The 14025-nt window shown below is 40.8% G+C and overlaps 1 protein-coding gene across 1 annotated transcript in view; it reads right to left on the minus strand.

Annotated features, from left to right (window-relative positions):
- Positions 1 to 7806: 7806 nt before the first annotated feature.
- Positions 7807 to 14025, minus strand: part of LOC122563091 (Krueppel-like factor 15) — a 37838-nt gene continuing 31619 nt past the window's right edge. Inside the window, exon 3 of the mRNA XM_043716508.1 lies at positions 7807 to 8994. Within this exon, the coding sequence (XP_043572443.1) occupies positions 8826 to 8994 (169 nt within the window). The 3' untranslated portion in view covers positions 7807 to 8825. The remainder of the gene's footprint in view (positions 8995 to 14025) is intronic.

Here is a 14025-nt window from a genome sequence, read left to right on the forward strand (position 1 = left end):
GGCTGAACAGGCTGGGGCTGTTTTCCCTGGAGCGTCAGAGGCTGAGGGGTGACCTTATAGAGGTTTACAAAATTATGAGGGGCATGGATAGGATAAATAGACAAAGTCTTTTCCCTGGGGTCGGGGAGTCCAGAACTAGAGGGCATAGGTTTAAGGTGAGAGAGGAAAGATATAAAAGAGACCTAAGGGGCAACCTTTTCACACAGAGGGTGGTACGTGTATGGAATGAACTGCCAGAGGATGTGGTGGAGGCTGGTACAATTGCAACATTGAAGAGGCATTTGGATGGGTATATGAATAGGAAGGGTTTGGAGGGATACGGGCCGGGCGCTGGCAGGTGCGACTAAATTGGGTTGGGATATCTGGTCGGCATGGACGGGTTAGACCGAAGGGTCTGTTTCCATGCTGTACATCTCTAAGACTCTAAGCTGCCAGCTACAATTTTAAAAATCTAGATGCAGAAAGGCTGGCTACTTCAGAGAAATCACCTGATCTGAATGGGAAGTATTTTAGCTGGGAAATCATGGAATGCTGATCTTCCAATCGTCCTTTGTTACAGGGGTGGTGCCAAAGGATGCAGACTTGCAAATATTACACACTTGTTCAAAGAAAGGAAAAATAATAAACCTGCCAATTTTTTTTCGATTAGATTAGATTCCCTACAGTATGGAAACAGGCCCTTCAGCCCAACCAGTCCACACCGACCCTCCAAAGAGTAACCCACCCATGACCCATTTCCCTCTGACTAATGCACCTAACACTATGGGCAATTTAGCATGGCCAATTCACCTGGCCTGCACATCTTTGGACTGTGGGAGGAAACCGGAACACCCAGAGGAAACCCACGCAGACACGGGGAGAACGTGCAAACTCCACACAGACAGTCGCCCGAAGCTGGAATCGAACCAGGGACCCTAGTGCTGCGAAACAGCAGTGCTAACCACTGAGCCACCATGCCAAATAGAAACCGATTGCCGTGTCATTGCTTATCCGTAATGTCGTGACTCGGATTCAAACCGAGGGTTGCTGCAGCCACAACGCAGAGTACTAAACACTATACGATCACGGCGTGCTACATGGGCTGATCCAGTATACGATCACAGCATGCTATATAATTATAATTAAGTTGGTTGTGGGGAATATTTTGGAAACACCAATCTGGGAGAAAACTAGCAACCACATGGTCAGTCACATGGAACAAAAGCAAAGCACCGATTTGGTAAGGTTGTATCATGTTGAAGTAACCTGAAACATTTTTGATGAAGATACAGAAATAGTACTTCAATTGATATTGTGTAGGAGAACTTTTCAAAAGGCATTTGATAAATCAGCTCACCATCAAGCTCATTGGCAAAGGAGACAGCATGAATACAACACTGGCTAAAGGATATGAAACAAAGCTGGAATGAATGGCTGCTTTTCAGACAGAAGGGATACATACAGTGGAGTTTCACAAAGTTGCATAATAGTACCACTTCCATTTCAATATACATTAATGACTTGGACTTGGGAATACAGGATACAATGTCAATATTCAGACAACACACAACTTGGAAGTGTTGCGAAGGTTAGCTTGTTCTGCCTAGAGCAGAAAAATCCTATAATATATTTGATAGAGGTGTTTAAAATCATTAAGTACTTTCATAGAATAAGTAGAGAAACTGTTTCCAATGGTTGAAGGATTGCTAATCAAGCAGCCAGCTTTAATATGATTAGGAAGATGGAACCACAGAAAACAGGAGCAGTAGAACCTTCAGCCCACCAAGTCTGTTCCACCATTCAACATGGATTATGGCTGATCCTTGATCTCAACATCATACTCATCAGCTTCGAGAAATCCGTTTGTTTCTTTGATTATAAATAAGTAAAAAATAAACAAATGCTGTGTTAGAGTGGTGAACACAAATTCCAAATTAGCCTTCAGAATTGAATGAAATAAGTACTTCATGGATAAAGAGACTTCCAGGAGCACGATAAAGAATAAGTGAAACTAGATTGTTCTTCAAAAGAGCTGGTGCAAACTCATTGGGCCAAACAATACCGTTTGTGTTGTAATATTCTAATCATTTTATCAAAGTCAAACCCAGTTGCTGCCAAGCTGTTGTAATCTCAAAGTGCTTTTGCCTTTAATAGAATGGAGTATTAAAATAGAAAAGTCTTGCTAAAACAAGACACTAGTCAGACAGCATGTAGAATGCAGTGAACAGTTTTTGTCCCCTTGAGATATTTGGCATTGGAGAAGGTTCACTAGATCGATCTGGAGCATGGATTGATTTTCTAATAAGCAGAGGTTGGGAAGTTTGATGGTAGTGGTCATGGGTTTGGAAGGTGCAAAGGTTTGGTGACTTTCTGCAATGCATCTTGACACTGGTACGTACAGCTGCTAACTTAGAGTCAGTGGTGGAGGGAATAAATATTTGTGGTTGTGGTGCAAATCAAGTATCTGGTTTGTTCAGAATTGTGTCAAGTTTCTTGAGGGTTGTTAGAACTGCACACATGTAGACGAATCACACTCCTGAGACTTGTGTCTTGTTGATGGTGATCAGGTTTTTGGAAACAGGAAGTGAGTTACTCACGCCAATACTGCTAGACTCTAGCTTGCTCTTGTAGCCACAGTATTTCTATGGCTACTCGGGTTCAGCTTTTGGTTAACAGTAACCCCAGAATGTTAACAACAGGGAATTCACTGATGATCATGTCACTGAAAAGCAAGAAGTGATCTTAGATTCTCTCTTGCTGGAGATGGTCAATGCCAGACTCTTGTGTAATTTAAATGTTACTTGTCAGCCCAAGCCTGGATATTGTCAATGTTAGACACAGACTGTTTCAGTATCTGAGGAATTGCAGATGAAAATTGTACAGTCATCAGCAAACATCACCACTTTTGACCTTATGATGATGAAAGGTCATTGATGAAGCAGTAGATGGTTGGGCTAAGGACATTCCTGGAGAGATGTCAATGGAGTTGTGCCATGTATGACTCCAACCAACAGTTTTCTTTTCGTTTCTTCATTTCTAGTTTTGCTGGTGCTCCTTAATACACATTTGCTCAAATATAGCCTTGATGTCAAGGGCAATCACTCTGATCTCATCTCTGAAATTTGGCTCTTTTGTCAACATTTGAACCAAAGCTGTAATGATGTCAGGAGCAGAGTGGTCCTGGTGGAAGTCAAACAGAGTGTCACTAAGTAGAGCTCGATAGAACTGTTGCAGATTCCTTCCGTTACTTTCCTGATTATTGAGAGTAGACTGATAGGCTGGAAATTGGCCGAGTCGGATTTGAACTGCTTTTTGTGTACAGGACATATCTGGCCAATTTGCCACATTGTCAGGTAGATACCAGTTAGTACTGGAGCAGCATTACTAGTGGCATTTGCCCTGGAACACAGAACGTCAGTGGTATTGCTGGAATTCTGTCAGGACTCATAGCCTTTGTATTATACAGTGGGTCCAGCCATCTCTTGATATAATGTGGAGTGAAATGAACTGGCTGAAGACTGGCATCTGTAATGAAGCTGAGATGGATTATCCACTCAGCACCTCTAGCTAAAGATTGTTGCAAATGCTTCAGCCTTATCTTTTGCACTGATGCATTGGGATGTTCTATCATTGACAATAGGATATTTACATAGCTTTCTCCTCCAGTGAATTGTTTAATTGTCTAATATCATTCCCAACTGGACATGGCAGGACTGAAGAACATAAATCTGATCTGGTAGGTATGGAATCACTTCACTCCATTGCTGTTGCCACACAAGTAGTCCTAAGATGTAGCTTCACCATTGACACCACTTTGATCATTAGGTATTCTTTATTGAAACATTTGTACAAAAACAGTTGCTAAACACCCAGCCATTGCAGCACCCTAATCAAAAAAGATTAGATCAGATCTACTAATTTATTGAAATAAAAATATACACAGTGTTATGTTGCATTTATGTGATCTCTTCGTTCAAAACAAAAAGCAAACACCATGACAAAAGTGTGTTTACTGGGAAGCAGCTTGCAATGACCGCATTGAACTTCTTTGCTGTGTGTACAGTAAAACGTTCAGGAACAAAGTCAGTGGCAGGAAAAATTATTTTAAAGAAAAACTGCTTCAGTCTAAGTTAAATTGCGTTCTTGAAGATCTTCTACAAGTTCTTCTGGTGATGCTGAATTTGATAGCCTACTAGTGAACAAAATTTCTGACAGTTGCCTTTACTGTGAAAAAAACTAAACAGCAAGGAAAATATAGACTCTACAAGCACTATTCACATTATCAGACATTTTTACAACATTTACAGTGTACCATTACTTTGTTCTATGCTGCTTGGTTAAAATCACTTGCGTATTTATTATACAGACCCTAATAATAAAGATTTGAATTAAATCCATGTATCCAGGGCTATCTATAAAATTTGTGTATCTACCCCACATTAAAGGACATTAGGAAAACCAAACCAAAAGATGACTCAGAAGTGGGGACATGCTACAAAGGCAAACTTAATAAGTGAGGACATTCTAAGCCGATCACTTGATACCAATGTTCCATGTAGGTAGGGCTCAGATTAGTAATTTCAATCTGTATTTGTAAATGACTAGCCTCAGCAGCTAGTTTATTGCCCAATACTGAACAACACAAGCATGAATGTGGAACCATAAGGCCTATCAAGCTTCAAAAACAGAAACTGCTGGGAAAGCTCTGCAGCTCTGGCAGCACCTGCAGAGTTAATATTTCGGGTTGAATGACCCTTCGTCAGAACTCAGACCTTGTTCTGAGGAAAGGTCACTTGACCCAAAATGTTAACTCTGATTTCTCTCCACAGGGGCTGTCAGACCTGTTGAGCTTTTCCAGTAATTTCTATTTTTGTCTCTGATTTGCAGCATCCGCAATTCTTTTGGTTTTTATTAAGCTTATCAAGATTATCTCCATTTACTAAATTTGCAGTGAAACTGTATACGTGTTTGCAATATCATCACTCATCACGTGAAAGCTTCCCTCCAGTATGGACTTCACTGAAATTGGCATTCATACTTTTCAATTTGTAACTACACCAGAAAATGGGGACATAGCAAAGTATGCAAGAGTGATATGACATAGGGTTTCCAATGAATTACATTTTCAATTTTATAAATTAAAATTTTATGACATTTCTGAAGATAGACTAATTATCATCATCTTGTCTCAATCTACAAGCGACTTCACTTAAAGGCTTTGTAGGTTTTCTTTGGGTTACAGCACTTTATTGACCTTCATATGGAATTCTTCCCACAAAGCTTCCCCCAATTCAATTTACTGTGTTTCTCTTGAGGTGGCAACAAGTTATAGCACTGTCCCACAGATACTGGCAACCCTCTTGTAGTTCTGTGCAACCACTGTTTGTGTGCAAATATCCACAGTTAACTCGTCTGCCAACATCCATTGTGTGGGAACCCTCCTAGTAAGTGATTAAAGTTCACTTGTATGTTGTTGATAAATTCCAAGCATAGCTCTTTCTCAGACACAAATCATAACCTGCAATTTAACCCACACCCATGCCATTTTCTTTTACACAAGAACAATTCATTCCAATACACCCAAAACCCTTTTCTAGATAAGGCTGTCCAAGTAAACCTTTGAAAAAAAAAGTCAGTTCAGTAATTGTGTCCCCAGTGATTTTCACTTATGCTGTACAACACTAAGACATCCAAGTATAGGTCCATGATTCAAGTAAGCACCAAACCTGCAATAGGCTAGCACGGTTAGGTTCGATTCCAGTCTCAGGTGACTGTCTGTGTGGAGTTTGCACATTCTGCCCAAGTCTGTGTGGGTTTCCTCCAGGTGCTCTGGTTTCCTCCCACAATCCAAAAACATGCAGGTTAGGTGAATTAGCCATGCTAAAATTGCCCATAGTGTTCAGTGATGTGTAGGTAAGGTGCATTAGCTTTGGGTAAATGTAGAATAGTAGGGGAATGGGTCTTGGTGGGTTATTCTTTGGTGGGTCAGTGTGGACTTGTAGGGCCGAATAGCCTGTTTCCACACTGTAAGGATTCTATGATTTTTTTAAGGCGAGGGGGAATATAACTGAGATAATTGGATTTTAAAAGTTTGACCGAGAGAAATCAAGGATAAATGGTCATTACCTTTGAACTGGAGTTCTGCGATGTCAGGAAAAGCTTCTTCATACTTAATGTAGTGAAAATCTAGAACACCCTTCCCTCAGATTGCTATTGAGGCTAGATCAATTAAAGTTTTCAAAACTCAGATTGATTGATTTTTGTTCGCGAAGAGTACTAAGGAATATGGAACCAAGGGGGTAAATATTGTCAAGGTACAGATCAGCTTCAGTGCAAACTGAATGGTGGAGAAAGGCTTGAGAAACTTAAATGACACACTCCTGGTCAAATGCTCTCTATGGTTACATGCAAAATTAAAGTCTGAGAAGTGACAAGTTCCAGTTTTGAGGTTCCAAGAAGTAAACAATTGTAGAAGAAATTATGCAAAGTACTAAACAAAATTCATTGGTTGGATTCGATGAGGTGGATTGGCTTATGGAAAACGCAAGCACAATTAATTTTTTAAGTTTGAGTAAATGACTATTATTTTTAAGAGTTTTTGGAGCTTGGGGTTAAGGTGCACTATTTCTCAAAGGACTTGATGAGAAATTTGAGTGAAGCATAAATGATTTTTGACGGGTTAGCTGCAAAAATGTAAGTTATTTGATAGAAAAAGTTAAGACCAGGTGGCGAGATTGCATTAATGAAAAGTAAATGAAGATAAATCCAAGGTCTTGGGGCACAATAGGCAGTATCTCTTCCTCTCAGCAGCAAGTTCCCTGGGCTTGAGCCCAATGTCCAGACTTAATGGCCAAGGAAGGCATGTTTGTAACATGGGCAAACAGGCCATCTACTTCAAAACCCTTCCAACAAATCAATGGCAGGAGGCAAGAGCATCAACTGTGTGATGGAAAAACGTTCCAGCCTCTACTGTCACTGACAACATGCATGTTGTCACAGCAACTTGGACTCCCTGCATGAAGTGTAGCACCATTACTAAATAGCAAACAGGTGATTGTTTAAAAAAAATAAATGCAATGTATACAACTGAATAGAATACCTTATGATAATTCTATGGATAATCCCCCATATAGCCTTGTCATAGCAAAACCATTTCATCATTCAACATGTATCTACATGCTAAAATGCACTGGATTTAGGAAGCTAGGAACCAGACTGTGTCAGACATCGGTTCTCTCTGCCTGGAAAGGGCATGGAGAGTCTGCACCAAGAGCTCTGGTGATGCAATGGCTAAGAGGCTTAGGTTTAATCCCACCTCCTCCAGAGGTCTGTCATAACATCCCTGAACAAGTTGATTAGAAAAAAAAATCTACAACCTCTACCACAGTTTCAATTGACAGAAATCAGAGTTCCTTGCAGTGGCTGGCAGGAGAAGACAGCAACACCCACCTACTTAGCGAGTTCTGAGAAGGTTTGTAGCTCAGGTTGAGGTTCTGGATGTAGGCTTGCTCACTGAGCTGGAAGGTTCGTTTTCAGACATTTCATCACCATACTAGGTGTCATCACCAGTGAGCTTCCAGATGAAGCACTGGTGGTATAGCTCACCTTCTATTTGTGTATTCAGGTTTCCTTGGGCTGGTGATGTCATTTCCTGTGGTGATGTTATTTCCTGTTCTTTTTCTCAGGGGCTGGTAAATGGGATCCAAGTCAATGTGTTTGTAGATAGAATTCCGGTTGGAATGCCATGCTTCTAGGAATTCTCCTGTGTGTCTCTGTTTGGCTTGTCCTAGGATGGATGTGTTGTCCCATCTGTATGTAAGGATACTAGTGAGAATGAGTCATGTCTTTTTGTGGTGAGTTGACGTTCATGTATCCTGGTGGCTAGTTTTCTGCCTGTTTTTCCAATGTATGTCGGACAAACTAGTACCTTTACAAACAGATGAGGAAGGACACTACTTTGACCGGGACAACACATCCATCCTAGGACGAGCCACAGCACAGTGTGAAACTGCAGTCATGTGTAAGCTAGAATACAGTTTACTATTCCAGACACTAGCTGAAAATGAGCCGATATTTGGAATTCAATTTCGCAACCTATTATTCTTTTATGCTTCTCCAGTAGTGACCATCTATTATTGAACTTAAACGCTAATCCTATGGATTGCGAGCAGTGAACCCTTGCATGCACAATACTCTTGAAGTGCCTGTGTGTTAACCTTCACAATTGTTGCCTTGCTGTTTGCATCTCAGGGGAACAATTGATTATGGAATTGGCTGAGTTACTAATAAACTATCGTATCTACAGCACAGAGGGGAGCATTCAGATCATCCTGCCTGTGCCAGCTCTTTAAACACTTATCCAAATTATTCACACAAAGTTGTTCCTTCACTATCATTTTCTCTTCTTCAGATACTCATTCAACCTTTTTCTTTTGAAAGCTACTTGTGAATCTACACCCTTTCAGGAATTCCAAATTATAAACAACTTATTGCATAAAGAAATTCTCAAATCTCCCATCTATATCTCATCAATTCCATGTTATATTTACCTGTGGAGTCCTTGACTCTGATTTCTCTACACTGACATCTCATCAGCCCAAAGAGTCTATACTACAATGATAAATATGAACCAACCAACCTGTCTGAAGTCATGAAGTGAGGATGAGTAAAATTTACATTAGAAATGCAATTCATTTGTTACTTCGAGAAATAACTTTTCTAACAGAGTGTTAAAACCCATTCCCACTACGGACACATATTAATAATTGTGTTATCTTCTGTACATTCCATTTACAGTTCAATGGCTCTGGTATACTTTCCGATAAAAGGAGACGGACAGCCAAATGTTAACTGGCTGTTCTAGTTATTCTGCCATTTCTTAGTCCCCGATGTACTTTCACATGTTTGGATAAGTGATCGCTGCGGGCAAATTTCTTCTCACAGATGTGACACTGGTATGGCTTCACTCCAGAATGGGAGCGTTTGTGTCTGGATAACTCATCTGAACGAGAAAACCTGCAGAATTTCAAGAAGATAAAAATTACTGATGGTAGAACATTAGGGAAAACTTCAACGCAACGTGAAGAAGAAAGTTGATGGAATATTCAGTGGCATCACAATGTTATTGAACAATGTGCAACAAGAGGGTCCACTTATGAATAAATAGGAGATTTATTTTAATGTTGCAGTTCTGTGAAATGAGAAATGGCAGCACAATTTCCAAGTTTTCATCAGAAGAAATGGACTGTCATTGCAATGTATTTGGAGATTATTCTGTTACAAAGTGGTTATGATCAGAAATATCCAGCCATTGGTACAACAGAACTAAAACATTTGGAGCATAGAAGTGCATGTCGCTGTTAACATTGACCCTGAATAGACAGACTTTTTAATGCTTCTGTGCTTGTCTGCCAGCTGGGCGGCACATTTCATAGAATTCCCTACAGTGTGGAAACAGGCCATTTGGCCCAACAAGCCCACATTGACCCTCCGAAGAGTAACCCACCCAGACTCATTCCCCTAACTAATGCACCTAACCCCTACACATCCCTGAATATTTTGGGCAATTTAGCATTACCAATCCACCTAACCTGTACATCTTGGGACTGAGGGAGGAAACTGGAATACCCGGCAGAAACCCACACAGACACAGGGAAAATATGCAAGTTCCATACAGATAGTTGCCTGAGCTGGAATCGAACCCGGGTTCTGAGCACTGTGCCATCCCACGTTGACTCAGTGGTTAGCACTGTGCACCACTGGTACCCAGGTTTGATTCGACACTTGGGTGACTGTATGGAATTTGCACATTGCTCCTGTGTCTACGTGGCTTTCCTCCAGGGCTTTGGTTTCCTCCCACAGTCCTAAAATGTGCAGATTAGGTGGACTGGTCATGCTAGATTGCCCATAGTGTCCAGGAACATGCAGGCTCGGTGGATTATCCATGGGAAAGGTGAGGTTACAGAGATAGGTTTTGGGGTGACGGGGGGCGTGTTACAACAGTCTTTGGAGGATCGGTGTGAACTTGATGGGCCACATGGCTTGCTTCCATACTGTAGGGATTCTATAAATTACTGTGATAGAGAGTTATCGTCTGGCTTTGCATTTATAGCACAAACTGTTAGACTATAGTAGGAGTGTGTTGGATCAAATGGCAGGTGACATGCTTTTTCCTTGCTCTGTACTGGCTCAAAACCTCTAATGTTCTGCAGCTCTGATTGAAAAGCTACGATTTGAAATGTTAACTGTGTTTCTCTCGCCACAGATTCATTCCAACCTGCTATGTGATTCTAGCATTTTCTGTTTTTAAATCTGAACATATTTGGCCTTTTGAACAACTCCTGAAGTGTATGTGGGTGGGAAAGCAAAAAGCTTGCATTAACTATGCTACATAATCTAACAACATTTATCAAGTGGAGAGAATAGGAAGGCTGCTGAAAAATCTGACAAAGAACTACCTGAATAGTATCAAAAATGTAATAGTATTTTTGACAATGATTGCCTCCTTACTGTTTTGGTGAGAACTCAGGAACAATAACCATTTCTCCACTCCCACCACCCAAGTGCAATAAAAAACTGAAACAGTGGTGCCAACTGCAGGGCCACTGCATTCATTACCTCTAAGTGAGTGAGTACAAGTGAGTGTAAACTCAAAGGGCATTCAACATCATGCAATGTGCTTGGCTAGCCTCAACTCTCTCAAAATACAGTAATCTCAATTGACACCTTGCATTTATATTGGTAGTAAAATATCCCAACACCCTTCACTGAAGTGTCAGGCAACATTTGACACACGAGTCAAAGGAGGAGATACCCAGAGCAGTGGGTTTTACAGGATATAGAATGGTAGTGTGGTTTAGAGAAAGAATTCCAGAGTTAATGTCCTCGACATCAGGAAGCATGACAATGGTGGAGGTGAAGGAAGTAGGCATTGCAGTCCTCTAACTCTCGCACAGACCTCTTGGATGGTCATGTGGGTGGACCTTCACCAGATGAGGGAGAAGAGAGGGATGATATGGAGGTGGAATTAAGCTATCTCTATGATGGAAAGGTAGTGGAATCAAATTCTGTTTCAGGTCAACTTGGATGCCGAGTTCGCAATTAGATTTCCAATGGCTCTGCATGAAACTGAATGAACCGAGGTACCTTTGTCAACATACAAGCACACAAATTTGAAGGAAGCTTTAATTGTCCTCTCAAGCCTGCTCCAGTATTCAATGAGATCACAGCTGGTCAGATTTTGATCTTATGCTGCCTACCCCCGATAACCTCTAACTCCCTTCGTTAGTGAGGAACCCAAGAAAACGCCCAGCCAATTCAGAACAGCAATCAACAGTAAACAGTTTCATTATTTTGCTAAAATATTTGAAAATGTGAATCGAAGTCTTTTTCAATTTTACAGCATTGGGTCAATTACACCTCAAGCAGTGTTCCAAGGGAGTCAGGTGAGATACTCCTACGTTGATGGTGGTATAAAACAAAAGGTTTTCAGTTTGCAAGGTGACTTTGCAAATGATAAACTGCTTTCTTAGTTTAACTTCTAATTTACACTGACAAGAAACAAGTCAAAATTAGTAAATTACAAATTTCAGTTTAATACCGGGATGTCTTCACACAAAGTGATCGATATATAGGGTGGATTCCAAGTTAAATCAGTGTAAATGAAAACCTTGGAATAACTTAAAAACCTGTTGTAGGCCTGATGCTTCCTGATCCAGACAGCAGAGTAGATCCTCTGCCCTCTAAGACCTTGAGAGGAAGTTTAATTTTTTTAAAAAAGCAACTTTTTTGGATATGATTTAACACCCTCCTAGTCAGGTGGGACTTGAACCTTGACTTTCTGGCCCAGAGATAGGGGCACTACCATGATCTGCAAGAGCCCTTAAATGCCAACAGGACCTGGTGTTTCCAGACAGTCCCCCAACCAAATCCGAAACAGACCAGAGTCTCACCAGGTTCCAGAAACAGATGTTTACAGATTAACACATACAATGCTGAAGAAACTCAGCACATCTGGCAGGATTTGTGCAGAGAGAAACAGAGTTAATGTTTCAAGTCCAGAATGCTCTTCTTCAGAACTGAAAGGTGATGTAAATGGATTATTTGAGACTTCTCGTACAGGAGGAGAAGGGTAGATGACAGAGGCCCACGGTTATTAATCATAGTGAAAGAGGTAAAGAAAAACCCAGAGAATGGATCTTCTCTACCAAGAGCAAAGAAAAAGGGGAGATAAACAATAACAGGCTGTTTTGGGGAGGTGAAAAGCAAGAGAGCTGTAGAAGGTGGGGGAAGCATAAGCAGTATATAAGGAATTTGGAGAACAGACATAATGCAGTCAGTTTCTGGAGTTACAGAATTCAATACTGAAGCTGCAGCTGTGAGGTATCTGAACAGAAAATGAGACAAATGTTGCTTGAAAATGAATATAGCCATAGGCAAGTTTTCTGTGATAATTAGCAGGGATTACACAGGAGTCTTGTGACCCTGACAAGTAAAATTACCTTAAGGCTCTAGCTCACAGAACGTCTTTAAAATAGGAACATTCAAGCAGAGCATCTCGTGTTTCACAAGGTAGATTACAATTTTGTAGCATTATTAAAACAGTAAGGGTTGGGTAGTTTGCAAGAATATACAAAACAGGTTCACATTAGACTACTTTTACAATTTTAAAGAAGTGATGTAAAATTAAATCTATGTTGTGTCACTGCTAATCCAAAGTTATATTTTGAATAGGATGAAGTCAGCCAGTAAACCTGCAACAGGGAGATTGTCACATGACAAATCATGTGAGACAGCAACTTGTACCATCGTGAACAGATTAATTTCTGCTTTTTGCTGGAACAAGACAAACAGACGCTGCCTAAAAATGGCAGCATGTTGGGAAAGCCAAAATATGGTCTCAACTCCAAACAAAAAAGGCGACAAACATCTATTTGGATTACTTGGATGTGCCCAGCCACTCTAAGGTTTTATCACTTTATATTAGCAAGTTTCCAGAAGATGTTTAGCTCAGGTTGAGGTTTTGGATGTAGGTGGTGATGTTATTTCCTGTGGTGAAGTCACTTCCTGTTCCTTTTCTCAGGGGGTAGACCCAAAGAAACCCAAACATATAAATAGAAAGCAGGAATTTTCAGCATTGCTTCGCATGAGGTCCACTGAAGATGTTACCTAGTAAGGTAACAAAACATCTAGAAATGAACCTTTCAGCTCAGCGAGCAAACCTACATCAATCACTTTATATTCCTAATTTCAGCACACACTTTACAAAAGATTTATCTTTTCACTTTTTGATGAATTCCTTGACTCGCGTTGGTCACACACCAATTCTTAACCTTCAACAATCATGCTCCATAACCTGCAACAATTTACAAGAGTTCTTTCTCTGGACATATTTCTCTTTTGCAACTCTACTGCCTGTTTATGAGTAGTTTTGTACTTTAGCTGTAGCCCTAAGAGAGCAATACTAAAGTTCTCCTCCAACTCATTCCAGGCAAGGCTGGCAGTTATTGCTCCAATTTAACAGAGTGGTTGGCTAGGACAGTTCAGACAGCATTAAGATGGCCACATAGAGCCATAGAGATGTACAGCATGGAAACAGAAACTTGCCCGTCCATGCCGACCAGATATCCAAACCCAATCTAGTCCTACCTGACAGCACCTGGCCCATATCCCTCCAAACCCTTCCTATTCATATACCCATCCAGATACCTCTGAAATGTCGCACCACTTCCTCTGGCAGCTCATTCCATATCTGTACCACCCTCTGTGTGAAAACGTTGTTCCTTAGGTCTCTTTTATATCTTTCCCCTCTCACCCAAAATCTATCTCCTCTAGTTCTGGACTCCCCAACCCCAAGGAAAAGATTTTGCCTATTTACCCTATCCATGTCCCTCAATTTTGTAAACCTCTATAAGGTCACCCCTCAGCCTCCGACGCTCCAGGGAAAACAGCCCCAGCCTGTTCAGCCTCTCCCTATAGCTCAAATCCTCCAACCCTGACAATGTCTTTGTAAATCTTTTCTGAACCCTTTCAAGTTTCACAACATCT

Source organism: Chiloscyllium plagiosum, chromosome 26, assembly GCF_004010195.1.
Source record: "Chiloscyllium plagiosum isolate BGI_BamShark_2017 chromosome 26, ASM401019v2, whole genome shotgun sequence".
Classification (NCBI taxonomy): domain Eukaryota; kingdom Metazoa; phylum Chordata; class Chondrichthyes; order Orectolobiformes; family Hemiscylliidae; genus Chiloscyllium; species Chiloscyllium plagiosum.